At 44.7% G+C, this 27,573-nt stretch overlaps 1 protein-coding gene across 1 annotated transcript in view; it reads right to left on the reverse strand.

Annotated features, from left to right (window-relative positions):
- Window positions 1-7,418: 7,418 nt before the first annotated feature.
- Window positions 7,419-27,573, reverse strand: part of INO80 (INO80 complex ATPase subunit) — a 129,138-nt gene continuing 108,983 nt past the window's right edge. The window contains exons 29-36 of the mRNA XM_025473152.3: window positions 25,736-25,808; window positions 17,271-17,429; window positions 16,547-16,649; window positions 15,095-15,183; window positions 12,481-12,636; window positions 12,009-12,168; window positions 11,115-11,330; window positions 7,419-9,032 (exon numbers count right to left, since the gene is read on the reverse strand). Coding sequence (XP_025328937.1) covers window positions 8,815-9,032; window positions 11,115-11,330; window positions 12,009-12,168; window positions 12,481-12,636; window positions 15,095-15,183; window positions 16,547-16,649; window positions 17,271-17,429; window positions 25,736-25,808 — 1,174 coding nt within the window. The 3' untranslated portion in view covers window positions 7,419-8,814. The remainder of the gene's footprint in view (window positions 9,033-11,114; window positions 11,331-12,008; window positions 12,169-12,480; window positions 12,637-15,094; window positions 15,184-16,546; window positions 16,650-17,270; window positions 17,430-25,735; window positions 25,809-27,573) is intronic.

Raw genomic sequence — 27,573 nt, forward strand, 5'->3', positions numbered from 1 at the left:
TCAGGCTTGAACTCAGGACTGAGAGATCCACTAAAGGCACTAGGCTCCTCTGACTCAACCATCCAGGGACCCTGTAAATGTTTAATATACATTTTTTTAATTGATCGTTTTGGAAAGCATCCCATGGCTACCTCTGTAAGTTCCTCCAAGATGCCTGTTCGGGCTAGGCATTACTCACTGATCTCAGTAAACATGGTTTCCCATGGTCCAGCCAGCCAAGGCCTTACTGGTCTGGTGCCCCCCACCATGCCAGTTCCTGGAGATCTTATTGGCTGTGAAGCCCAGGTCAAGGTGGAATAGTGTCTTGTTCTGATCACTCTCCTTGGGGTTAACAATGGATCTGAACACTGGATGAAGGCCAAGGGCAGAGTTTCACTAGAGGTTGAAGAATAGCCCCAGGACTACCTCCTCCAAAGCCGAGGGGTTCCCCTAGACTGAAGCAGTGTTCCGTGGCATCCGTGCAAAGGAGGCCCCTACAAAGTGAGGTAAGCTTTGAAGCTTAAACTACAATATCTCACAGTAAATCAGCCTCTGATTATACCAGGAATTTGTGAGAAGGCCCATTTTCTTGTATCTTCCCCAACTCTTACAAGTGTTGTTAAAAATCTCAGGGGTACCTGGGTGGCTTAGTCAGTTAAATGTCCAATTCTTGATTTTGGCGTTGGTTGTAATCTCAGGGTTGTGAGATGGAGTCCTGCACTGAGCCCTGAGTGGGGAATCTGCACTCAGCAGGGGGTTAGCTTGAGATTCTCTCTCTCTCTGCCCCTACCTCCAACCACCCTGTGCCTTGAGCAGTCTCTCTCTCTCTCTCTCTCTCAAATAATCAATCCCAAGGAGTGCCTGGGTGGCTTAGTCGGTTAAACATTGGCCTTCAGCTCAGGTCATGATCTTAGAGTCCTGGGATCAAGTCCTGTACAGGGCTCCCTGCTTGGTGGGGAGCCTGCTTCTCTCTCTCTCCCTCTACTCCTCCCTCCCCTGCTTGTTCTCTCTCTCTGATAAATAAAATCTTTAAAAAAATAAATCTAAAAAAAAGAAAAAACAAATCTTACCATTCTGATAAGAAAAACTTGGAATCTCATCGTTTTATTTTGGATTTCTTTGACTATTGAGGCTGAACATTTCCCTATATGATTATTAACATTTGCGTGTGTGTGCAGTTTCTATGCACGTAGAGGGTCCGGCATATATAAGATGGTTAATAAATAGAGCTTGAGGGTAGCCCGGGGTGCTCAGCAGTTTAGCGCCGCCTGCAGCCCAGGTTGTGATCCTGGAGACCCGGGATCGAGTCCCGCGTTGGGCTCCCTGCCTGGAGCCTGCTTCTCCCTCTGCCTGTGCCTCTCTCTCTCTCTCTCTCTCTCTCTCTCTGTGTGTGTGTGTGGGTCTCTCATCAATAAATAAATTAACACAAATAAAGAAAGCTGAATAAGTGGTTTTTTCATTTTCCTTTGGAGTATTGTGCCCAAGACCAACAGCTATCCATCCACATCTGCTCTCTTCTTCTGTTATTGTACAGCAGCCTCCTTTGCAGCAGTTGGGTGGTCTTTGCGTCTAAAGCTTGTTCTGAGAATGTGAGCCACCAAAGTGCTGTAAAGCCACTTAAGGGTCTAACTCCTAAGGCAGCTGGTAAGCCCCCTCCCGAGCCCTTTCCTCTTCCTATGTTTTTGCAAACCAGCATTGACCATGCAGATGAGGACAACGCATGGAGGTGACAGGAAACAGGATGAAAGGAACCTGGGACTTTATTTTTTTTTTATTTTTATTTTTTTTTAAATTTTTATTTATTTATTTATGATAGTCACACACAGAGAGAGATTGGCAGACACACAGGCAGAGGGAGAAGCAGGCTCCATGCACCGGGAGCCCGATGTGGGACTCGATCCCGGGGTCTCCAGGATCGCTCCCCGGGCCAAAGGCAGGCGCCAAACCGCTGCGCCACCCAGGGATCCCGGAACCTGGGACTTTAAATGATTATGTGCAACAGATATGAATTCAACTGTTATGTAAGAGAAATATGGATTTATAACTTATTTGAGCCATTGTATTTTGGGGTCTCAGTTATGCCAGTGTTTTCTATCCTAACCAATGTAAGCAATGATATTATTTGGCCAGAGGATTTATGGTTTAACCAGTGGACATCTGCGACTAGTCCTTAGGGATGATGAGGCTGTTCCCATATAGATGAAGCACAGGGTAGTGGAGGAGATCAGGAGATCAGGTTCAATGACACCGGCCTTTGAGATCACCCATTTCATTTTCCTTGTTCTCCCTAATCTTGGATGATGGACTCCCTTTGCTTATAGAACTTTCAGATTGCCTTCTGAGAGTGAGCATGCCACCAATCTATTTTTTTATTTTTTATTTTTTGCCACCAATCTATTGACTAGATTCCTTGGCAGAGCTGTTCCTAGTTGGTTAAGTGCTTTTCATTGGTTCAAAAGTTCCAGATTAGGTAAAAATGTTTCCACACCCCCCAGAATTTGGAAAAAGTAAAGTAGAAGAGGGAGGGCTACCTCATATTGGCATAAAAATAGTGATGGAGCACAGGTCCTGTTGAAAATAGACTTAAATGCTAAGATATGTTTAGTATGATGTGTTTAAGCTGTGACATTCCTAAAATCTCTTAGAGTTCTTCAAAGGGTTAAATGACAGCTCTCTGAAAGACTTAGCTATTCGGAAAGATGGTGGGTAACAGAATTTATGTGGGTCTTTTGAAATCCATTTGGCTGAGGGCAAACTGAGACCACTGAAGCCACAAGGCCCCAGCAAGCCATTGGATTTGAGCCCTCCTCTCTCCGTCTTCCTCAGACATTCCCAGGCAGGTGGCACCAGGACTTCAAGGGTACAAGGTACAGACCCGCCCAGGGTCTTCCAGGACCCCTCACTGGGAAATGGGAAGGGAGCCCCTTCTCTCTTGTCTGGTAGAAGGAACAGCCACAGATGGGCCTGATTCAGGGTGGGGTTTGTGTGACCGTGGTGGAGGAGGTAAGACGTTCAGAATGCTCCTGGATCTTCTCCCATGGAGCTGCTCTCGGGGGTCACCAGCTGGGGATGGGGAAGCTTAGGAAACTCGCCACTGTCTCCTGTGACTTTAGTCCTCTTCGCCTTGGGAGGCTCCTACAGCCTAATGCCCAGTCCAGGTCAGACCCAGAGAGCCCACTCCAGCACCTGGGGCCCAGCGTTCATTCTTGAGCTTTGGGTCCCAAGACAAAGAAATCCCACAGGGAGGAGCAGAGGCATAGGCCCTGCAGGGCTGCTCACAGGAGCACATTCCTCTGCCTTTTGGGAAGAAACTCTTACTTCTCTAAGACGAAGGAAAGAGTTGGGGAGCCTCTCTCTCTGGAATCCTTGTTTCTCTCACCCAAGGTGCCAGGAACTAGGAACCATAGACTCAGTGAGAGATGTGGGATACGTCTTTTTTTTTTTTTTTTTTTAAGATTTTATTTATTCATTCATGAGAGACAGAGAGAGAGGGGGGGGGCGGGCAGAGACACAGGCAGAGGGAGAAGCAGGCTCCATGCAGGGAGCCCGATGTGGGACTCGATCCAGGGACTCCAGGATCACACCCCAGACCAAAGGCAGGCACCAAACCGCTGAGCCACCAGGGATCCCCGATACATCTTTTTTTTTCTTTAAGATTTATTTATTAATGAGAAACACACACACAGAGAGAGAGAGAGAGAGAGAGAGGCAGAGACACAGGCAGAGGGAGAAGCAGGCTCCATGCAAGGAGCCCGATGTGGGACTCGATCCCCGGTCTCCAGGATCACATCCTGGGCTGCAGGCGGCGCTAAACCACTGCGCCACCGGGGCTGCCCCCCCCCCCCTTTTAAAGGCTTTATTTATTTATTCATGAGAGACACAAAGAGGTAGTGACACAGGCAGAGGGAGAAGCAGGCTCCATGCAGTCCCCGATGCAGGGACTCGATCCCAGGACTTCAGGATCACGCCCTGAGCCGAAGGCAGATGCTCAACCGCTGAGCCACCCAGGCATCCCTCCTTCCGCCTTTTAAACCCAGCCGGGTGACTGCTACCTGGGATTGGTATTTCCATAGCCCAGGCCTGGCACTGCTTGTCCCAAACACTTTCAAGGTGACAAATGAGTGGGTTCTTTCTGTGAGGACTGAGCCCAAGCTCCTACCACCAGTCCTCAGGAGTCTCCACGCAGCAGCCTTTCCCAGCACCATTTGCTACCATAGAGCAAATACACAGGTGCATGGTTTTAGGACAGCCAGAGGCCCTGCTTTCTTTAGAACAGACCCTGCCCTCCACACACCTTTTCTATATGAGTGGTTTGAAGGAGCATCGTGCAAATGCCAGAGGGCAGACATCACTGACCACGGCTGCTTCCCAAGCTCCATGGCTTCCCACAGCCAGTAGTCTCTGAGAAGCTAGAGGAGCAGCCACATTTCTGCACGCCCTTGAGAAGGGCTTAGCAGTGAGCTAAGGAAGTTAACTGAACCTGGGGGATTCTGGTGGCCATGACAAGAAGATAGGCAGCACAATAAGTGAGTCTAGGGATCGCAGACCCTCCAGTGACTGCCAGCAACCTAAGGAGGCTGGATCTTGGCAGAAGCCACACTGGACAGAGTAAAAGCAGATCAGAGATCTATCATACCTAGTACGTCTAACAAAGGTGCTACCCAGAGGGGAAGGGTGATGGTAAAAATAATGAATTTAGTTTTAAAATGAAAAAACAAAAAACCCTGAGAAAATACATATGGGGACCAACATTTCCTGGAAATACTGGGCTTTCACTTTCTGTCATCAGATGGATTAAGTGGAATAAGGGAAAAAATTAAGTTGTATTTCCTGCACAGGGTCTCCTGGCTGGGGTGGGGACATATAAACAGAGGTGGTTTCCTCAGACTGGCAGGGCTAGAGGGGTGGTGCTCTAAGGCCTTGTTATTCCAGGTGTGGTCCAAGGACTAGCAGCATGGCTATCACCTGGGTGTTAGAAGTGCAGTCTCACGCTGGACCTTCTAAAAACTCAGTCTTCAAGATTCCAAGGTGACTCATGCTTATTAAATTTGAGAAATATTGCCTTAAAGGAGGATTCGGGTTTCAATTTCTTCTTTCCCTACAGTTGAACTCCACACAAAAATCTTTGCCTGGCAGTAAAAGCAGAACTGTGCTGATTATTTTGGGTGACTATGCTCCTCATTCACAGCAGCCCCTGAGGTACATCTCAGGATCTCTAAAACTTGAAATCAACTATAACCTGCTAATCTCACCTCACCTCCTAGTTTGGCATTGATGGGAGCTAAGGAGATTTAAAAAAAAAATCTTTCCACCCAACATGGGGCTTGAACTCACAACTCCAAGATCAAGAGTCACATGTTCTTCAGACTGAGCCAGCCAGCTGCCCCTGGGAAGATCTGCTATTGACAGATGGCCTGCTGTGAGGGGCATAGGTGAGGGGTGTGGATTGTACCTGCAAGCCAGCAAGGCTCTATAGATGGAACATGCTGGCAAACACTAGGACAAAGCTGTGCATAAGAACCCAGCTCGATGCTCAGTCTGCATTGCCCTGCTTTCTGCCCAGCCCAACCTCAGGACCACACAGACACAAGCAAGCCCTGGTGCATGTCCCGAGTCTTGGGTGCCTTAACAAACCCCTACGCATAGAAAGCGGATTGTAAGCCCACCACAGACCCTGAATTTCCAGGGCTGCATGTAGGGCTGCATGAGACCCACAGTCTCAAAATTCACTTACCTACAGTCTCCACGGTTGGCTCATGTGCCAAGGTCACCCTGGCCAAAGGACAGCCCTTGATGTGATCCAGGCCAGAGCCGCATTCTAAGGCCCGGGCTTCTAGGCTTCCTGAGGGACACTTCCCTTAGCAGGCAGGAGCCCTCCCTGGCCTTTGGGGACTGGCTCCCACATTCCTAAGAAAGCTGGGCTCTCTCATAGGGGAGATGGTCAAGTCTTCAGAAAGTGGGTAGACAGTCTGACTCATAACTTGGGGACTGGTTAATGAGCTTGCAGCCTTCACTTTTAAGATTCAAGTCCCATTCATCTATCCTCAGGGAAGGGACAGGTGAGGAGGAACATTAGGGCTGTGAGCGTTTCTCTTTATGAAATGTTAGCTGTTTCTTCAGGGACTGGATTAAAAATGGGTGAAAGGGAGTATGATGGTACGTTTGGGGACCAAGAAGACTAGAGGTCTCTGATGCAAAACTTAACATGCTTTTCAGGCAGGGGCATTAACCTACCCACATCTGGACAAAACTGAGAGAGGCCGAGTTGTCAGATCTTCAGAGAGGTGGCCACTGCCAACTGTGGCAAGGCTCCAGCAGGAATGTCACTGGGGGCCATGCTGAGTAATGAGCACTGGAGAGAACCCATCCTAGTGGGCTTGTTGTGACTACAAGCACAGTGGCTATGATAAGAAAGCATGGTTAACTGGGAAACTGGCATTGGTCTGTTCTGTGTGAGGCCTTGGTCAAGTTTACCAGCAGGGAAAACAAGACCCAGTGTACAGGACAATGCTACCAGAGATCAACAAAATGAAGAAAAGGCTGACCCTGTGACTGGATGAGCAGCCACTACTCAGGAGCCAGCCCACTCCAATCAAGGGTATACGGGGTGAGCCAAGGCTCGCGAGGCCATGCAGCCAGCACACTTGGGAACAGCACGAGCCCTGCTCAAAGGTGACGCAAGAGTATGTGTTTTCACTCAATCAGAGAAACACCAACTGCCAGTCTAGGCTGGGAACCTGCTCTTTTACCAAATGATGGGACAGCTAAGTTTACAAAGTGTGGATGTCTTTGGAATCATTGCAACACATTTCACTATTTTCGTTCATGATTCTTACAAGCCTAGCTAACTTTGCGAACACTAAATTCCATTCAGTTTGTGCGTTTCCGCTGCCTTAACTGACCCACAGTGTAGTGTACCAGAACTGCCAAGGGGCTGGTTTCTGGCATTTATACACACATTTGTGTACACACACCACAGTTTTAGAAACTGGGACCAAACTAGTTCCTATTAGTTGGGGATCTGATACATTACACATTGCCAGGATCATCTCTCACTTGTGGTTTTTGGAGAAAGAGCCTGTCAGTCTTAAATAGATTACCCTATAAAACTATCCTGACGATAGGCCAGGCCAAGCCATCCTCACCAGCGTCTTAGGGTCTAGGTCCTGAGTCATCAAAATGAGTTCACACCCCCAGGGCTTTGGCCTTGGCTTGCCAGGCACTGGTCAGATCTCTTCTCTGATGGCTACAGGCAAAATCCTAAACCCAATTAAAAATGCCACCGAGGAAATGCCCACAGAGCGCTCCTCGTCCCAATGACGACTGGTCCTCTCACCACAGGAATGATGTGGGGGCTGTTTCCACTTTACCCTGCCACATTCCTGTAAGAACCCTACTATGTCCCCGAGAGGCAGCTGCAAAGACCACAGACACCCTGATTTACATAAAATTATCTCACTCCATTTTATTTAAGATTCTTTTCTCCAGTTAGTAAAAGAAAGATGTGTCTCTCTTTATACATATGTACAAGTTCAGTTATAAAAATAGACAGCACATTCAAAGAGAAAAAAGGCTTGGCATTTTTCTGATTCCCTCTAAATAGCATCTGTACACAAGAGTCTGGGTTTGGGCAGGGGAATCTTAATGATTTAAATTAAATGATTCCCCTACCACCCCTACTCCAAAAAAAAAAAAAAAAAAAGTTTTAAAAATCAATCTGTCTAAATTCAATTCCGCGATTTTCAGGTGTGCAAATTAGAGGCTGGCCTGCCCAGAAGCACCTGCTCCACCAGGGACATCAGGCTGGGGGCAGGTAGACACACCTCCCATGCAACCACCACCCTGTGCCTCTCTCGGGGGTGGGGAAGCAAGCTCAGGCGGGTGGTGCTGGGGCTGGGAGGGTCGGTGCTGAGCTTTCCCCTTTCTCCATCCTCTCTGCCTCACTTCTGCTTCCCTTCCTTTCTCAGTGCAATACAGACAGTGCATACAGCCAAGCAGGGGGCCGAAGGGCAGGGGTGGGGAGACTGTGCATTCAGGAAGGGCAAGGGGAGTCTGCAAGAGGGGCAGTGAGGATGTCCTGCTGATTGAGGTGGCTCCTGGTCTCTTAACTGGCTTCTGGGAGTCCCGGGGTGGAAGCTTGCTGCTATGGTTGCTGGTGGGACCTGAAGGTTCTCTGGCGTGAACCATGCAGGACAGGAGGAAATGCTGGGAAAACAAGTGCCTCCAGGCATACCTCCTCTAGCCTCTGTCACCCTCACAAGCCACTAACCTTCTCGTGCTCACTGATCTCTTCAGTGCTGATACTCTGGCAAATGGGGTCTGGAGACTTGGGGAGCTGCCCAAAGACCGAGGATGCCAGATACATGATTTCCTCCCTTCCTAGCTCTACAGGAAATCACAGCCCTAAAGAGATGTCTCCACTGTGGAAAGTTCTCCACAGCACTTGCAGAACCTCTGCAAGGGACATGGCCAGAGCCCAAGAGTAGAATGGGGATAGAGACTGTGTGCCTGAGCATCTAAAGGGGGGGTCTCTGTCAGCCCCTTTCCCAGTGCGAGGTTTAAGATGTGGCTGTCAAGCTCACTTGAGATGTTGCAAGGCTGATCTCTGTTCTTGGGCCTTCTTCCTAATAGGTCCCCCAAAGCATTCCTCTTGAGACACAGGTGAAAAAAGTGCTCACACCGACCACCTGCTTGTCCTTCCCTTGCTGCAACTGGTCATCTCAGCCCTCTGACATGGGATGTAAGATGCTGCACTGGGCAAGCCATCCAAAGACCATTTGTAGGCCAGGACACTAGCCCCTGGTTTGGTTGAAGGAAGCTAGAGGATCCAGGTGGTTATCGTCCTCCAGAGGGGTTGGTGCCTTTGCCCTGTTTTCGGACCAGGGAGTCTGGGGCTAGGCTGCTGGTCAAGTGGAGGCTCTTGGGAGTCCCAGGAACATTATTTCCTTTGCTCAAAGGGGAACTCAAGGGAGAAGAGGCGCTTGAAGGTCCAAAGTCAGCAAGGCCAGCAGGCCGAACAAGAGACGTCTGCAGAGGACTGCTGGCAGAGATTCCTGTTGGTTTGGAGAAAGAGAAGAGTATAAGCATCAGGCCTGTCTGAGTCACCCCAATGCCTGACCTTGGTTACTGGAGTCTGGGATGGAGGGGAGGTTGTGGGGAACCCCTCCCACTCCTTGCCAACTTCATCTTAGTACATTTGCTTGTTCCCTTATCAACTGTCTTTTCTGTAAGAGGGATGTGTTTTTCAGGGAAAAACGATACCTACCCAGCCTTCTTCCCATCACCTCAGCCACAAGGAGAAAGATGTCATGCTGGTGCTCAAGGACAGAGCACACTGTTATATAACATGGGGAAGCCAGGGCTGCAGGATGGTGTGTATCTTCTTAGGCACTAATGTATTTTCTTACGTGTTCCTTCTTCCTTCTTGAGACACCACTTGTGATTAGCTACCTCCTTTTTTTTTTTTTTAAGATTTTATTTATTTATTCATGAGAGACACACAGAGAGAGGGAGAGACACAGGCAGAGGGAGAAGCAGGCTCCCTGCAGGGAGCCCGATGTGGAACTTGATCTCCAGACCCAGGGATCATGTCCCGAGCCAAAGGCAGATGTTCAATGGCTGAGATACCCAGATGTCCCAGCTACCTCCTCCTTCACTTCACAAGATGTCCTCTATTCCCCAAGCTCTGCTGTGTCAAAGATCCAGTTCAAACTGCTCCATAGTAATGGCTCCCATTACAACTCTTTCTTCCTTGTAAAAGCCAAATCCACTGATACCTGATAAACACTGTCTAATATGCTTCAACTGTTTCTTGCAGACTGGTTTGACTTTCCTGAAGAAACATACTAACCGCTTAGTGGGCACAAACTCTCTCTTCCCATCTCTGAATCAGTGCCTTCCCTGGCTTTTCCATTCCCAGTTATCAAGCATCGTGGATTTTTCTTGTGACACTCTGCCCCTGTTGCCTCCTTCACCCCTCCTGCCCCTTCTTAGACCAGATTTCCAGGAGAAAGCCTGATGGGTGTCTTGCTCTGCCCGTCCTCGGGCGAGACCCTGCCACAGCAGCCTTGACTGCTGGTGTGATTGTTTTTCAAGGATGTGAAGAGCTGACTAAAGGTTAAGAAATGCTGTACACAGCTATTATACCTCATATTTGTTGAATGAATAAATGAAAGCCAAGATTTCTGCCACAGGAGGAAGGGGAGAGGGACTAACCCTTACTAAACACTTTCTATCCAGTAATGAGCATACCTGCTACACACCACTATCAGCTAAATACCAAGCCCAGGCTGTCAATGTGGAAAGAGATCAGTAAATGGTGCTCCCCTTCTTACCACTCGCAGTTCTCCTACAGGCTACGCTTATAATCATCCTCCATATGTCATGCTCACAGCCACCTCCCCTCTCAAACTTTCCAGAGCCCCTCATCACACACCTGATAAGCTCTTGTCCATCAGGTCCTGCCCTGTCTTTCCATTCTTGACTCCTACTACTCCTCTAGAGCACAGCCTGACCGACCTGCTTGGTGACCCCAGATATACCCAATCCTTTGTCATCCTTCTCCTTCTTTCTGAATTATAGCCTGAATTACTTTATCTTCAGGTCCATGGTTTCTCTGTCTGCTGAGCTACAGCTACAATTCAGGCCTACAATTAAGGCCTCCCCTCTTCTGTCATTCAGTATACGAATACTGACAGCTCCCCCTTCTCACTTCTATTACACACTCCAGAGTGGGGTCCATGTGTTCTACTCTTCCGCACACAGCACAGGTGATGGTAAATATCGACTATGCTAGCCTGGATTACTGAAATATAATTACTGAAATGCATATCTTGGAAAAAAAACATCAGTTCTCTAAGCAGGAAGAGATGTGATTGTTTAAAGTAGTGCAGTCCAGAAATTCAGCTCTTTTTTCATCGCTACTTCTACTTTGATGGTGAAACTATACTAAGTCACAAGCGCAAGGGCAGGAGTGCTCAGCACACAAGCAGAATCCAATGTGGCCTCTGGGAAGGAGCTTCCTAGCCTAGCGCGTGCCCTACCTGCTCTCTGGGCAGAACACGCCACAGAACTTCCAGACTGTCCCCATCAGAATGGAGCCTGCAGCTCACCCATGCCCCCTTGGGCCTCCGCACCTTTAGACACATTGTACCCGTATGCAGCATAGGCGGCGGCGGAGGCTGCTGCAGCCCCTGCTTTGGCTCCTGCCATTGCGGCAGCGCTGCCTGCAGTGGACTTCCGGCTTCGGCCTTTCCCTGCTCCTTTGGCTGTGCTTCCTGAACCTTTGGGGCGGCCTCGGCTTCGAGCTGAGTGACCACGTCCTGCGGCTGGCATTTCCTGAATGGAAATTCCTGTGGGAACAAATGGGCCAAGAGGGAAAAGAAAAGTCAATCTCTTCACATGTTAACAGAATCTTCCCCAGACAGGGAAGACTGGCTCTAGGGGTGTTTCAGGACTCCCAGGGAGGGAGCCACAAAGTTAGTAAGAATTCTGAACAGCTCAAACAGCCTGACTCCTTAAGCTGCTTTTCATTCTAGAAGAGTGGTTCCATTACTCCTAAATTTGTTCTTTCAACTGGTTCATTGCTAAATGAACCCCAGGGGTGTGCTGCCTGTAATTTACCTGTGTATTTCAATGAGCTCCTGCCCTGAAGAGTCAAATTACTCCCAAGTTTTAAAGCTAGAGGGCCTCAAGAAATAGTAGCAACACTGGGCCCCAAAGAACAAAGTGAGGAAAAGCCCAGAGAAGCAAATTTTAATTAAAAACTAGCAAAAATAAAGGTGAAATATGAAAGATAGTGCTGACTAGAAAACAAAGTTTGAAATCTTTATAAATTTGTTTCTCCTTTTCACTTGACAGGACTACTGAAAGAATAAGCCTATCAATTCTCCTCTTTACTCCCCTCCACCCTTCTTTACAGACAGTAGAAAAAAAAAATCCATGATCTTAAAAGGAATTAGGACTTCATCTATGCTACTCCCGAGGCAGTGGACCAGGCCCAAACTGTACGAGACCACAGAGCCACTCACCATTCACGGTGTCTGAAACAGAGCCCGTTATGGAAGCAGGAGAGTTGGTGGCCCGAGACTGGGGGGCTGAGGAGGCTGGGTCATCCACAATGACCAGCATATCACTGCTGCTCTCGTCGGGGGGGATAGAGCCAGTGTGTAGCTCACTGCTGATGGAGATCTGGAGGAGGAAGGGTTAAGATCACCACCATTCCTAATGCCCATAGCCCATAGCCCATGGCCCTCATACCCATGTGAGAACGTGCTTCTCAGGCTGCATCACTATTTCCTTCTCCTGGTTGGCTTCATTCCAGAGGGTGGGATCCCCTGCTTTGGCTTCAGAGAAGCCAGCCTGTCCTCATTTCCCTTTCTCCTTATGGATTCCATGTGCAGCCCCCTTCCCCAAGGCAGGAGAACTCCAGGAGAAGCAAAGGCTATGAGGTTAGAACATGTTCTCCACTGATGGCATGAAGGCATCTAAAAGGAACCTCACCTCACTGAAAGGGCTGGGCATGGCTGAGTCCACGCTAATGAAGGAGTCGTCCCCGTCAGCGGAGAGATTGGAGTTATCAGCCGAGGGAACAAATGGAATCACTAGATTCACACCCTCCTTTCTCCTCTTCCCATCCAATTCATCTTCCTTTTTCTTCTGGGAACACACAAATCAAAAAATAGGGAAAAAGCATGAAGATAGGCACCAAAAGAAAAGTGGGGTTGGAAAAGAGAGGACAGAAATCTGACTCTTTATAAACTTCCAGTTTTTTTTTTTTTTCCAATTAGCATATTTTAAGAAGAAAAAACTCCTAAGGAAGGAGGAAAGGAACAGCTAAAGAAGACTTTCTATTCCAGTAACACAGAGCTGAGAGGCAGGACAGTCACACCAGATCAGAGCTGCACCAAGCCGGACCTGGACCCATGAGGGGCAAGCTGCACAGTCAGCTTCCAACATGTCTGAGCTGTAACACTCATGGAGGGGAACTGATTCACCCCTACAAGAGGGAGGCCCAGTGCCTTTACTGTATTTTCTGCACATCTGTTTTTACTCTGCCTCTTTAAATATGCATAAGGAGAACAAAGGTTCTCATCATACCCAAGACATAATGGGCTGCTTTTGTCATTATTTTCTGTTTACATGTAAATGCTTATGGGTTGAGCTACATTAAGCAGGTCTAGAACCAAGTTCAGTAGGGCTCTGTCACAGTTTAAGGACCTGAAATTGTAGACTGTGCTCAGAAAACTCTGGGAATCACATCCACTCACTGCATCTAATTGCATTTGTATCCATTCTTATATTAGGGTTAATACCTTTGTGTAGTTTCTACTACCACTGGGTATTTATCTGAAACTTCTTTACTCAGAAAAGGGATGGATTCTTTTTTTTTTTTTTTTTTAAGATTTTATTTATTTACTCATGAGAGAGAGAGAGAGAGAGAGAGAGAGACAGACAAGCAGAGGGAGAAGCAGGCTCCATGCAGGGAGCCTGACGTGGGACTTGATCCTGGGTCTCCAGGATCATACCCTGGGCCAAAGGTAGCACTAAACCGCTGGGCCACCGGGGCTGCCCTAGGGATGGATTCTGATGCAAACTTAGTAAACCCTACAATGTCCCATATTAGAAAGCCACCTTTTCTTTTTTTGATGTTGTTTCTGAATATTAAAGCTATTTTAAGGGAAACCTGGGTGGCTCAGTGGTTGAGCATCTGCCTTTGGCTCAGGGCATGATCCCGGAGTCCCGGAATTGAGTCCCGCATCGGGTTCCTTGCATGGAGCCTGCTTCTCTCACCGCCTCTGTCTCTCTCTGGGTCTCTCACGAATAAATAAATAAAATATTAAAAAAAAATAAAACTATTTTAATTCTAAATAGTAGTAAGTACGTACGTAAGTAGTAAGTTAGAGATTTGAGGGTGGAGTCATAGTTCCTGGATTTTTCATTTTTCAGAGCATCCTTCAGGTTAGAGATAGTTCTACTTAGCAGAGGGGGTGAATTTTATAAAAGGAAGAGTTGGTGTATCTACTGGAAGATGACCAAATAATATAGACAAGTTCCTAGGCTGCTGACCATAATAAGGTCATATGGCCAAAGGGACAAGGGACATGAGGCCCAGTACAAGCTTGGAGAAGGGGAAGAGAAGTCAACCTCCACTTAAGACAGAATCAATTTTAACATGTGGCCAGGCAATATGCTTCACACAAACCAAACAGTCCAGAGAAATGAAGCATGGACAACTGTTGGGTGAGGATCCAGAGTTATCAACATGCCTGAAGCTCATGGTAGCTATCTTGTTCAAGACCAGGGGCCCAATTAGGGCTGATAAAGCTAGGAAGGGCAGCACAACCCAAAGTTAGGCTAAAACCACCAGAAAAAATTAGGAAGTACTCTCTCTGAAGGTGGTAAAGTGGTTTCTAACCAACAATCCTTCAGTGTTAGGTCTGAGAACCCAGTCAGAACCAATGGGCTGACTCCTAAAACAAAAAAAAATCCTGAAGGCCTCACTTTGATTTATTGTCAATAAGGACCAGGAGTATGGATCGCTAAAATCAAACTCTGGTAGAAACAACAAGATAGGGAGAGATGTAAGGGGAACTACATCCCACTTTGTAGCTGACCTGGTGAGATCAAGTGGGAAATGTCAGATGGGAGACAAAAAACAGCTCAAATCTTTGGTATAGAGAAAAAGAGATGAGCAGACTGGCCAGTGATTTCTTTTTCCAATGATAGAGTACACACACTGAATGGAATAGTAGCAGAATTAAGGTAGGATTGGATATAATGATCTCTTAGGCCCTTTCTCAGATTCTATGGAATCTTATAAATCTGATAATGTGAGTCCACATTTAGCCTTATACTTTGCAACAACCCTGACAAATGGTTTCCATAATCACGTGGGATCACAGACAGGGTAGGTCTATGTAGGGACTACTGGTCTACCAAGGCTGCATTTCTCCTGATCAAATGTCATTCAGTATAGAACTGTTACTTACCACAGACAGCCGGAGCAGGGTTATCAACCAGTAACCAAGATGACAAGCCATGTACCCAAAGACTTTCTTGTAAACACAGCCCCGCCCCCCGTTGGTCTCTGCTGGGTACCCAAAGCTTGAGATACCTTCTCTGCATACTTTTCCCGCTTGCGCTTGCGCTCTTTGACTCGGTTGGTTTCCTCCTGCTGCCGTTTCTCTTCTTGCCGCAGTCTCACTATCAAGAAAATTAAAGGAAAGAAAGATCTGATGAAGTACTAGTGGTAATCATAATGCTCACTCTCTGAAATTAAGGTGGCCGAACCCTCTGATATTTATGTTCTAGGGCAGGACTTCTGTCTAAGGCAGGTACTGGTGGTTTTTTAACTTGGAGAGGGAACAAAGTTCTTGGATTCTTAACAGTTTCTGGTTCAAACCATCATTCAGTTTAACTGTCATGGCCTGTTCCTTGCCTGTATTCTTTCCCTTTTATTTTCAGCCTTTTAATATCTCTGCACTGCACAAATCAAGTATGGTTGTAGACTCCTGAAAGGGTTTTAGAAGGTGGTGGCAAATATGATCACTGTGAGAAAGGACCTTCATCATATTTCCTGATGTGATGCCATGACATCCTCTGGGGCTCACAAGGTCATTCTGAAACCAATTATTCTCAAAAACCAGGAACTCATGGGACAAGTGCTACAACAGTGTGTTTCTCCAACCTCTCCATAAAAACACTTCTTTGGGCAGAACAAAGTAAATTCATTACTGCCAAGAACTTCCCTGTGGCAAATTTATTCAAAGTCACAGTACTTTTAAAATACACTGGAGTTTAACCTTCTACTCTTTAACACATTCTTTTTTTTTTTTTTTAAGATTTTATTTATTTATTCATCAGAGAGAGAGAGGCAGAGACATAGGCAGAGGGAGAAGTGGGCTCCTTGTAGGGAGCCCAATGCGGGACTCGATCCTGGACCCCAGGATCATGCCCTGAGCCGAAGACAGATGCTCAACTGCTGAGCCACCGGGCGTTCCCCCCACTTTTTTATTTATTTATTTATTTATTTATTTATTTATTTATTTATTTATTTATTTATTTTTTTGAATTTTTATTTATTTATGATAGTCACAGAGAGAGAGAGAGAGAGAGGCAGAGACATAGGCAGAGGGAGAAGCAGGCTCCATGCACCGGGAGCCCGACGTGGGATTCGATCCCGGGTCTCCAGGATCGCGCCCTGGGCCAAAGGCAGGCACTAAACCGCTGCGCCACCCAGGGATCCTCCCCCTTTATTTTTTAAAGATTTTATTTTTATTTGCCCCAGAGAGGGCAGACATAGGCAGAGGGAGAAGCAGGCTCTCTGTGGGGATCCAATGAGGGACTTGATCCCAGAATCCCGGGATAAAAACCTGAGCCAAAGGCAGAGGCTCAACCACTGAGCCATGGTTATTAACATAAAAAATGTTTTTCCCCAAATATGGTCTTTGGCTTTGCCTACCCCTGGCACGTAGCCCAGGGCCCCTATCATTTTTAAAGGGGTGGGGCTAGATAAAAATCTCTTGTAGGGAGGAGAGAGCTTTAGTAAGAGGTTTAGAGTACATACATTTCTTCTCCAGTTCTTCATCATCTAGAAGAAGACTAACCACTTCTTTGGGTTTCAAGGTATCTGGTTTGAAGTTTCCACCAGAAATCACCATCCGCTGAATCTACACGAAGCAGATCAAAATATCACCACCAAAGAACCATTTCCTTATGGCTAATATCCAGAAAGAAGGAAATATTTTTCCCAGTCTGCTCCTCTGGCACCTTGATTCCCTATTTCTTCTCAATCATCTCACTGGCTCATCCAATTATTTGTCCAACAGAAAGAATAATGAGAACTACTTTTACTTGTAACTGCTAATTGATAGCGAGAAGATCCAATAATACTGAAATCAAGATTAAAAGAACAAACCCCCAAATATAATCAGTTCTTTGGAAACCAGAAAATTTGCCATACAGCTTAGAGGCTATCAAATCAAGAGTACTAGGATGAGAGCTCAAATGTCATTCCCTCTTCCCCTAAATTGGAAAGTATGTGAAGTAGGAGAGCCATGACTGGTATTGAGCCCCACATGAACAACAGCCCAATCTAGGCTGTAGACACCATTCAGATAGAAAAGGAATGAAGAATGAACAGCCAGGGCAGTATAGGACTTGATTTTATTTTCTATTCAGAAGAAGTTTTCACCCCTTCTTGATCCATGGAAGGCAAGAGTCTTAGCCCAGTAAATGTGGTTGGACTTTCCAGTTTCTCCTCTATAGTACTTCCTCTGCCTGGCGCTTACCTCACTCTTCTCCTTGGCTCGCTGTAGAATGCGTTCTTCAATGGTGCCTTTACAGATGAGCCGGTATACAGTAACCTGCTTTGTCTGCCCCAAACGGTGGGCCCTGTCCATGGCCTGCTGGTCCACAGTGGGGTTCCAGTCGCTATCATAAAAAATCACCTGTACAGGCAGGACAAGAATACAGCAAAGACTGAGACACTCTTACAGCAAAACCAGGAATTCTGAAGGTAACCTGGCCACCTGTTATTTGTAGTTTGATGTCAGATTTTTTCCTAGAATATTAAGACGAGCAGATACCCTCTCATAAAATCCAAGCCATTCCTTCATTGCCCTGGGCAAAAAGACATACCTTAAGCTTTTTTCCCCCAGGATTTTCATTTAAAAATAGGGAACAGCAATAATATTAATAGTTAACCCTTAGTGCTTACTATTTGCCAGTCACCGTTCTAGTTGCTCTAGTGTATGAACTCACTTAAATCCCACAATCATTATGATTTAGGTACTATTAAGACGCCCATTTTATAGGTGAGGAAAGTGAGGCACATAGGAATTACAGAATTTATCCAAGGTCAGAGAGCCTAAGTAAGTGGTAGGCCTACAAAGTGGGGGATATAAGCCAAGCCTTTTCTCTCTCTCTAAGTTTTTATTTATTTATTTATTTATTTAAGCAATCTCTACCCCCAACGTGAAACTCAAACTCACAACCCCAAAATCAAAAGTTACATGCTGGGCAGCCCCGGTGGTGCAGCGGTTTGGCGCCGCCTGCAGCCTGGGGTGTGATCCTGGAGACCCGGGATCGAGTCCCATGTCGGGCTCCCTGCATGGAGCCTGCTTCTCCCTCTCCCTGTGTCTCTGCTTCTCTCTCTGTTTATGAATAAATAAATAAAATCTTAAAAAAAAAAAAAAAAGTTACATGCTCTTCCAACTGAGCCAACCAGGCATCCCTGAAAGCCTTCTCTTTCACACAGCCTACTTTGCTAAGGGAGAGGAATGGCTTTCCCAGTATTCTCCGGCCCATATTTTCTATTCCTTAAATTCAGCAAAGAAGTGTTAAAGGGCCTCCTGGAAGCTACTTTTAGTTTGTTAAGCAACAAACATAAACAACAATGTACTCTCCTCTTCTCTACCCCACAAGTGATCCTATGGTCAACAGATTCCTGGGTCCTCAGCCCTGAGGCTGCCATAGAATATAGGGGACTTCTTGAAAGAAAACTAGTTCCAAATGGTGCTCATCTCTCTCTGTCCTCATTCATATTCAAGCAAGTCACCAAATCCAGCCACTGCTGCTTCAGAAATGAATCTCTCCTTTTTACAGTCCCACTGTCTCTGTCCTGCACTGGGCCTCATCACCTACGCCTGGCTTGCTCTGTCAGACCAGCAGGCTTTTTAGAGATCAGTCCTTCTCTTCTTCAGTGTACTTGGGGTACTGCTGTAGGCCACTCCATCTCCCTGCCAGTTAATGTGGTAACACACCAAGTCCAAATTCCCCTCAATAATCAGGCCCTGCTATACTGAGCCAACTTTATTTCTATTCTTTTCTATAATAAACATGCCCCTTCCCTTTTCTCAGATAAGTCTCCTCAGGGTTCCTCACTCATGTTTTGTCTGCACCACTTTTTGCTCAAGCTGTTTTTCTGACCTGGAGTCCCTCAATTTTTCTCTGTTGGTCCTTTATGGTTCAATTAAAGCTTCCCATTTTCAGGAAGGCCTCCCTGATTTCTCCTGCCTCTAACAATGTCCCTTTCCCCTATTCCTCATGGTTTCTTCCTAGAAATAATAATGGTTAAAATCTGTTCAGCACTTACAATATATCTGGCACTACTGTGCATACATATCTCACTAAATTTTCTCAAAAACCTTGTGTATTTCCTTTATTTTACCAATCAGGAAGAGACAGGAGTCCTAACAGTCTCCCTCCATAACCTGCACTATTAACAATACCTTGCCTATCCTGGTCCAAGTTCTCACTTAATCACAGACTATCTTCTATGGGTGGCTAGGTAATTCATGTGTATTATTTTAAAAATCTCCCTATCTAGGGCAGCCTGGGTGGCTCAGCAGTTTAGCGCTGCCTTCAGCCCAGGGCATGATCCTGGAGACCCAGGATCGAGTCCCACATCAGGTGCCCTGCATGGAGCCTGCTTCTCCCTCTGCCTGTCTCTCTGTCTCTAATAAATAAATAAAAAATCTAAAAAAAAAAAAAAAAAATCTCCCTATCTACTCATATTGAAGGACAGACAGCACCCATACCTACAAAGCAGAATTCCACAAATACTAGCCAATTGATACTAGAATCTCTAAGGGGACTGATCATCACTAGATCAAGCCAAAAATGTAAACTGAGTGATTCACTCCAAAGTAATTTATTTGTTCTTTCATTTAAAATTGGACACAATTTTATTCTCTGCAGAATTCAGACTTTGAGTGAAGATGGACAAAAGGCATCTGCATTTTCAACATTCTTGCCTATAACAGTAAAACCCCCACTGGCTCTTTCTTATGCTGCTCCTTTTGTCTTGCTTTTATGTGAGGTATAATCTCACAATTTTTAGCATCAGTCAGAATCCTTGGGGAGAAAATTACCAACTGCCTCCCAAAGAAAAAAAAAGTCACTGGGAAAACTTACTGCTAATCCATAGTGGTCCACAGATTTAGGATTTTGAAGTACACAATGTTTGCCATTTGTAGAGGAGCAGAGCAAATCTGACCACAGGATATTTTGGAGATTCAATAGGATATGCAAAATTCTAGAAAATCTACTTTGAACTTTCAGAGAGAACAGGATGGGAAGACAGAGTTAATGAAAAGGAGGCCTCCAATTGGACTGGGGAGAAACACTACCTACCCAACACACCTAAAATGACTACTACTAGAAAATGACAGCTGATGTCCCATCTAAAAGATTGTACCTTTAGTTAGTTACCTGAGCCTGAGGCAATGGTTCAGTAGGAATTTGTAATGGGAAGTTCTATATTATGAATCATTTCATGGGTGCTTCCTTAACATTTACATTTTTTCCTGGAAGACTCAGTGGCAACCAGACCTGATTCAACTTGTTTTTTTTATTTTTTTATTTTTTAGCTCATAAAAGGTAAATTACAGCTAAGGAGACAGGTCTGCAATTTAACTTCAAGACAACCCCCATATTTAGTGGCTAATTATCATTTAAGTGGGTTAAAAGAGGTAGGGAATTTGTGAGGACTAGAATAAAATAAGATTCTATTAAGAAAACTATGTATCCGGGGGAAAAAAAAAAGAGTATGGATATGTATAAGCTAGTAAGTTACAACAAGAATGAGAGAACTAAAAACCAAGCCAGACAGATAGCTATTATCTAACCTGACAATGAAATGAACACTGAAATCAACCAGGACATGAACTGGGGGCAGTGAGGAGAGTGCAACGGGAGACAATGCCCACTATGGTGGGAAAAAAATGACACTGAGATTTGGTAATCAGGTTTATGGAGCTCAGTGAGACATTCTAGAGAAAAACAAATAACAATTAAAGGATAAGAACAACTAACTTAGCCAGGAAAGATTAAAGCAAGTCAATGCATGGCCACAAAGCACAGCCCAGCAATGACTAAGGGGAAATATATTAATAGCACCTTCATGAAGTTGTACATGCCAAGCTGGACAGCCATGGGGGGAAGAGGGAGGTGAGAGCTAAGAGGGGGTGGAGGCCTCCGGCTTTACAGGTCACTGAGAGGGAGCTTCATGGGATGAGGGAGTGAACTACGAAACAGGAAAATTTTGAGAGGAACAACTGGAAAAAGGTGGACCAATACTTGGAGGGTAAAACTCGCATTCAAGAGAATGAGTGGAACCTCAGTTCCTTGGGAGGGCTGAACTGTCTGTCCCATGTTGTCTCAGGGGACACATAGGATCACACTTCTACCAAGAGAGAAAAAAGCTCCTCCTCTCTCTACATTTGAGTATTTAGTACAGGTCTGACACAGGGACAAAACAGTGCAGTTTGTAATAACCCCTCACTAAACACAGTCAAATGCACAGTCAAATTCCCTACTTTAGGAAGAATATACAAAAACAAAACCAGGCAGTACGAGGTCATTAATCACATGGTAAAATCATGTTTTTACTAACAGAGTGGGCCAGAGTCCACTGTTTACAAATATATGTCTATATATGCATTTTCAATCATAAGACATTAAGTTTTTCCTGACATTTAGGCTGACTAACCTCTTCCTTGTCCATAAATGGTTCTGGGGAATCTTCCAAAGCTAAATAAATCTCAGGACAAAGGAAGAATGCCAGGCAAGCAGTTAAGCCTATTGTTTCTCTAAACACAAACACACACACACACACACACACACACACACACACGCACGCACTTTAACTTCACACAAAAGAACCTAGAAACTCAGTCTTGTGGTCTCAGTTTACTGAGAAGTATTCCAGGAGGTTCTAATTTACAAGTGATTCCTCAAGCTTTCCCCTCAAAATTAAATGTAAATTATTTTGGAACTGGGAACTCAGAATATTCAGCCTTTCTCTCTAGCCCCTAGGATGAAAAGGAATTCCTACTTCAACTTCTCTAGCTATGGGTTAGGCCTCGTTGGGTTCTTTGTGGGTGGCAGGAACTCCTAACCTCCACCGGGCAAATTATGTGTACACTGGAAGCAGAATTCAGGATCTCCTCACTCAAATCTGTTTTTTTTTTTTTGGCCATGTAAATAAATGGCTAGAACCATGCCTTTTTTTTCCTCCAAGACTTACTTATTTGAGAGAGAGAGTATGCGTGAACAAAGGGAGAAGGCGGAAGAGAGAGACATGGACCCTACTCGCCTTGAGCAGACCTCGAGATCATGACCTGAGTTGAAAACCAGAGTTGGAAGCTCAAAGCACTGAGCCACCCAGGTGCCCTAAAAACTTTTCCTTAAGAAACCACAGATCAAACCTGAGATAGGCAGACTGAGAAGGGAAATACATTTTAATCACATGAATTTATGCTAGACTTCCCAGGTAACCTTACCCAGCCTCATGGCCTTAAATATCTAGGACCTAATGATTCCAAGAGTACATCTTCAGCTTCAATCTTTTTTTCTTTTTTAGAGAGAGGATGCATGCATGTGTGCATGAGTAGCGGTGGAAAGGAGGGGCAGAGGGAGATTTTCAAGCAGGCTTCATTGCTCAGCATGGAGCCTGATCTCAAGAGCTGAGATTATGACCTGAGCCATAATGAAATGAAGAGTTGGATGCTCAATCAACTGAGCCACCCAAGTGCCCCTGGACTCAATTTTTCTACTGAACTCCAGACCCTGCAGCCTGGGTGACCCCCTTAAGTGTTTACTAAGAATCCTGAACTGAATACACCCCAAACCAAACTCTTGATTTCTCTCAAATCCATTCCTCTCTGTATCTTCCCCTTAATTGGTAACTGATGTCTCCATCATTGCAGCTGCCTAGGTCAAACACCTTGAAGTTTTGACACCTCCTACACTTCCCACATCTAATGTAGTAGCAAATCCTACCTCCCATGCCTAATTAAAAAAAAAATTTTTTTCCTATTTATTTATTCACAAGAGACAGAGACAGAGAGAAAGAGAGAGAGGCAGAGACACAGGCAGAGGGAGAAGCAGGCTCCACGCAGGGAGCCCAATGTGGGACTCAATCCCAGGTCTCCAGGATCACACCCTGGGCTGAAGGCGGCACTAAACCGCTGAGCCACCAGGGCTGCACCATGCCTCCTAATTACATGCAAATTCCTATTATTTCTCCCCACCTCCACTGCTTCAACCCTTGTCCAAATCACCATCACCTTGTGTCTAACTCCCTTTTTTTGTGTGTGTGTGTGTGGTTTTGTGCATCTAACTCCTAACTGAACTTTCTGCTTCTACCTTTCTCCCTGTAGATCTTCCCATCTCATTCCCCAAAGCCAGAGGGACACATTTAAAACCCAAGCCAAATCATATTACCACTCTGTTCCAATTCTTCCAGTGGCCTCCCATCTCATCTGTTTCACAACACTTATCTGACAACTTCTCCCCCTCATCCTTTCTATTCCACCTACAAAGGGCTGCTCTCTATGGCCTGATCATGCCAAGCATGTTCTCGCCTCAGGGCTTTGCATTTATCTCTTCTGCCTGGAATGCTCTTCTTTATGCCTGATATATGCTTGGCTTGCTTCCTCACTTTCTTCAGATCTTGGCTCAAGTGTCACTTTATCAGAGAAGCTACACTAGCACATATAAAACAACCCCTGATCATGAATGGGGTTTTGAAGAACAGAGAGAAGTTTACCAGGTGGAAGAGGTGCTGAACAAACAGTTCATGCAACAGTGTAATACAGTATGGTATGTTCAGGCACAAAAAGTCAATCATTATTTCTGGAACATAAATTTTGGAAGGTGGGAGAAATCTGGTGATTAGACTGTAAAGGATAAAGACCACAAAATGAAAGCCTTGTATGCCATGTAAAGGAGCTTATCCTTTATCTTGTAAGATGATGGAGATTCCCTGAGAGTTTTAGGCAAAGGGAGTGGCATGGTTAATAAAGAGGGCATAAATAAACCAAGAGAATAAATATGGGGCTAGGAGCTGCAACTGGAGTCAAAAAGAGAAAGTGACGACTCTGGTACTCACATTGAGGGTATGAATAAGTTAGGACTGTATGAGATACTTAAAAAAAAAAAAATAGAGCCGAGAACTAAGAAGTAAAGAAAGCCAGATTTCTGCTATCTGATGTGATACGAAGTGAACCACCATGTCAGAGAACTTACAAGAACACACTTAACACCCATTACAACCTGCCGGAAGCTGATGATGTACATGTTAGATCCAACATCTACCCAGTTAGGCTTTCAGCAGTCCTCAGGCCCTGGAGCCTTGTCCAAACCTGGTTAACTGGTTGATGAAAGTTATATGCCAAAGAAGGTAACAGCTGAGTCCTGTGGTTGATATGCTACTTAGTGACATTATAGAATCTGCTCTTCTTTCTTGTACTGAAGCTCTAGGTACAGTAGTTAGTAAGGAGAGAGTGGACACAGCCTTGGAGTGGAGACTAGGCTCTAGTTCTAGCTCTGCAGCTTGTGAGTCTATTCAGGCCTCTTCTCCCTTGTACCTCATTTCTCCATAACTCTCCAGGGCTTGCATCCTCCTCCCATTTCTGGGAATTTTCATGCTATTTCACAGAGAAGCACTGCAACAGCCACATAAAATGACATTTTTAGAATCATACTTTCTACAATTTCCCACATATGTATTCTTATGTCTCAAGGTCACTGAAATTGTTATTAAATATATTTGAACACTGGGAATAATTTTGAGATTCAAAAGGAATGCTCTTTTCCATTTCAGTCAACTTAAGTATTCTTCCAAGGAGATTGGGTATGAAAGGATAGCTCATTTGATACAATGTCTTTGTTTTTTTTTTAAGATTTTATTTATTTATTTGACAGAGAGAGAGAGAATAGAAGCAGGAGGAATAGTAGGCAGAGGGAGAGGGAGAAGCACGCTCTCCACCAAGCAGAGAGCTGGATATAGGGCTCCATCCCAGGACCCTTGGACCATGACTTGAGCCAAAGCAGACGCTTAACTGAGCCACGCAGGTGCCCCATTTTTTTTTAAGGTTTTATTTATTTATTCATGAGAGACATACAGAGAGAGAGAGGCAGAGTCACAGGCAGAGAGAGAAGCAGGCTCCATGCAGGGAGCCCGACGTGGGACTTGATCGCAGGATTCCAGGATCATGCTCTGGGCCGAAGGCAGATGCTCAACCGCTGAGCCACCCAGGTGTCCCCCATTTTTATTTTTTAAATTACCAATTTCATTGCTCTCCAAACACCTTTTGAAATTTGGGGTAAAAAAGGAATTTTTCCCATGGTAGAATAAAGCATAAGAGCAATAAAACAATCATTTCTGATTTGTTCAGTTATGGCTCCTAAAAAAGAAATTGTCAATCCAGGCAGATTAAGTCAATTTATGTACTGATATACTCCAACTGTTTTAAGAACAGTATCAGGGCAGCCTGGGTGGCTTAGCGGTTTAGCGCCGCCTTCAGCCCAGGGCTGGAGACCCGGGATCAAATCCCACCTCAGGCTCCCTGCATGGAGCCTGCTTCTCCCTCTGCCTGTGTCTCTGCCTCTCTCTTTGTGTCTCTCATAAATAAATAAATAAATAAATAAATAAATAAATAAATAAATAAACAAATAAACAAACAAACAAACAAAATCTTAAAAAAAAAAAAAGGAACAGTTTCAGACACATAGCATTCACTAAATCTTTGTTGAATGAATGTGTAAGAAACATATTCTAAGAGAATGGACAGAAAAGTCCAAAAGGAAAGTTAAAATGTCCTAGTTCCAGCCAAAATGCAACTATTGTCTTTTAACATAACGAGGCAAAGAAATAAAAAGTGTGACACAAAGCAAAGGGTAATACCAACTGAACAACATTTATAGTAGAAAACTTGCATATCTGGTATATTGTGCTCTCATTACTTACTGTATCTGCAGCAGTGAGATTGATACCCAGTCCTCCAGCTCGTGTGCTTAGCAGGAACACAAAGATGTCATTCCTATAGAAAAGGGAAGAAGATACATTAAGAGGGAATTCTTTTTTTTTTTTTTTTAAGAGGGAATTCTAAAAGAGAAAAACGGCATGTCACAAAAGATGGATTTCTGAAAACAAATAGTGTCTAGGACTACAAAGGGATATCCAGGCCTGATCCACATTTCTTGACACATTGTACCAAGGTGCTCTGATGTTAAAATGAAACCATGGCTGTCATCTAAATTTGCAGATATACTTCTGCTGCACACTAATACTGATTGATAGGCAATATAATTATAAACACGTAGCAAATATAACAGAAAAATGTTATCATGGAAGTAATCACATAACAGTCATAGTTCAAACAAGCCAAACCATTCTTCACACAGAAGGGACAAAAAGCAGTATTCCCTGGGAATTCCCCATTAGTTCCTGGGAACTAATGATTACAATTCCCAAGCACTCATTTTTCAGATGAATAAAGTCAGTTCCAGAAAAATGACCCAGAGGTCAGGACTAAGACCCAGGTTATGATTTCTAGGTATTAAGGTAAACTTAGGATCAATCTATGAAGACATGCTGGAATTAAAGCATTTTTTAATGAATGGCAACATAGCTCTGATGACAGAGTTGTTTCAGTTTCCCTTGACATCCTTTGTCCTTTTAACAAAAGCCAGAATTACAACTAAACCAGTAGGTCCCACTGTCACTCATTCACACAACAAAAATGTATTTACTGAATACCTTCTAGGAACAAAGGTCATGCCAAAACACAGAGAGCAGGTTTGGACTACAAGATTTATCTACGTACAAACATACAATTATGGGCTCAGTTTGAACCCAATTCTTCATATATTTTAAGATTCTCTTACGTTTTCATGTTCCTGCCACTCAAGATCATTTTCCAGAACATTTCAGAGACAAAGGAACTGCATTATACTAGTTAGCAAACTTTACAGTCCTTTATTTTATTTATTTATTTTTTTAATTTTTTTATTTATTTATGATAGTCACAGAGAGAGAGAGAGAGAGAGAGAGAGAGAGAGAGAGAGAGAGGCAGAGACACAGGCAGAGGGAGAAGCAGGCTCCATGCACCGGGAGCCCGACGTGGGATTCGATCCCGGGTCTCCAGGATCGCGCCCTGGGCCAAAGGCAGGCGCTAAACCGCTGCGCCACCCAGGGATCCCCTTTACAGTCCTTTAAATCAAGCTGCTCTTTTCTTCAGGACTAAAATGATGAGTACAACTAGAAATTAATTTAGACCAGTGTTATTCAAATTGCAGGTCACACCTATTACTGGTCATGAAATCAGTTTGGTAGATCTGGACATTAAGAAAGCAAATTAAAGACAGGAATAGAATAGATTAGAAAATATTTTAATACAGGGGGACCTGGCTGGCTAAGTTGGAAGAACATACAACTCAAGTTTCAGATATGGCATAGAGGTACTAAATCCCAACGTAAAATGAATTTTATTTTGCTGGTTCATACCCCATTAAAGAAAAAAAAAGAAAGAAAGGAAATACAGTGATATCAAGATGTTCTCATCTCTTGATGCTGTTCTTCCTTGGTAAGTCATTTGACTGCTGAAGCTCTGTTGTTTCCTGGACTGTAAAATGATGATGCTCCGAATATAGCTGAAGTGACTAAGTGATGACACATCAACAGTAAACATGAGTATCAGTGAAGGAACTATTTTGAAAGAAGCCTCCTGGTTAATCACAAAGCTGTATTGGTCCTCGTAGAAATCTGTCCATTATTTGCATTTAGTTAAAAACCAGGTTCCCAGA

Source organism: Canis lupus, chromosome 30 (assembly GCF_003254725.2).
Source record: "Canis lupus dingo isolate Sandy chromosome 30, ASM325472v2, whole genome shotgun sequence".
NCBI classification, from domain to species: Eukaryota; Metazoa; Chordata; class Mammalia; order Carnivora; family Canidae; genus Canis; species Canis lupus.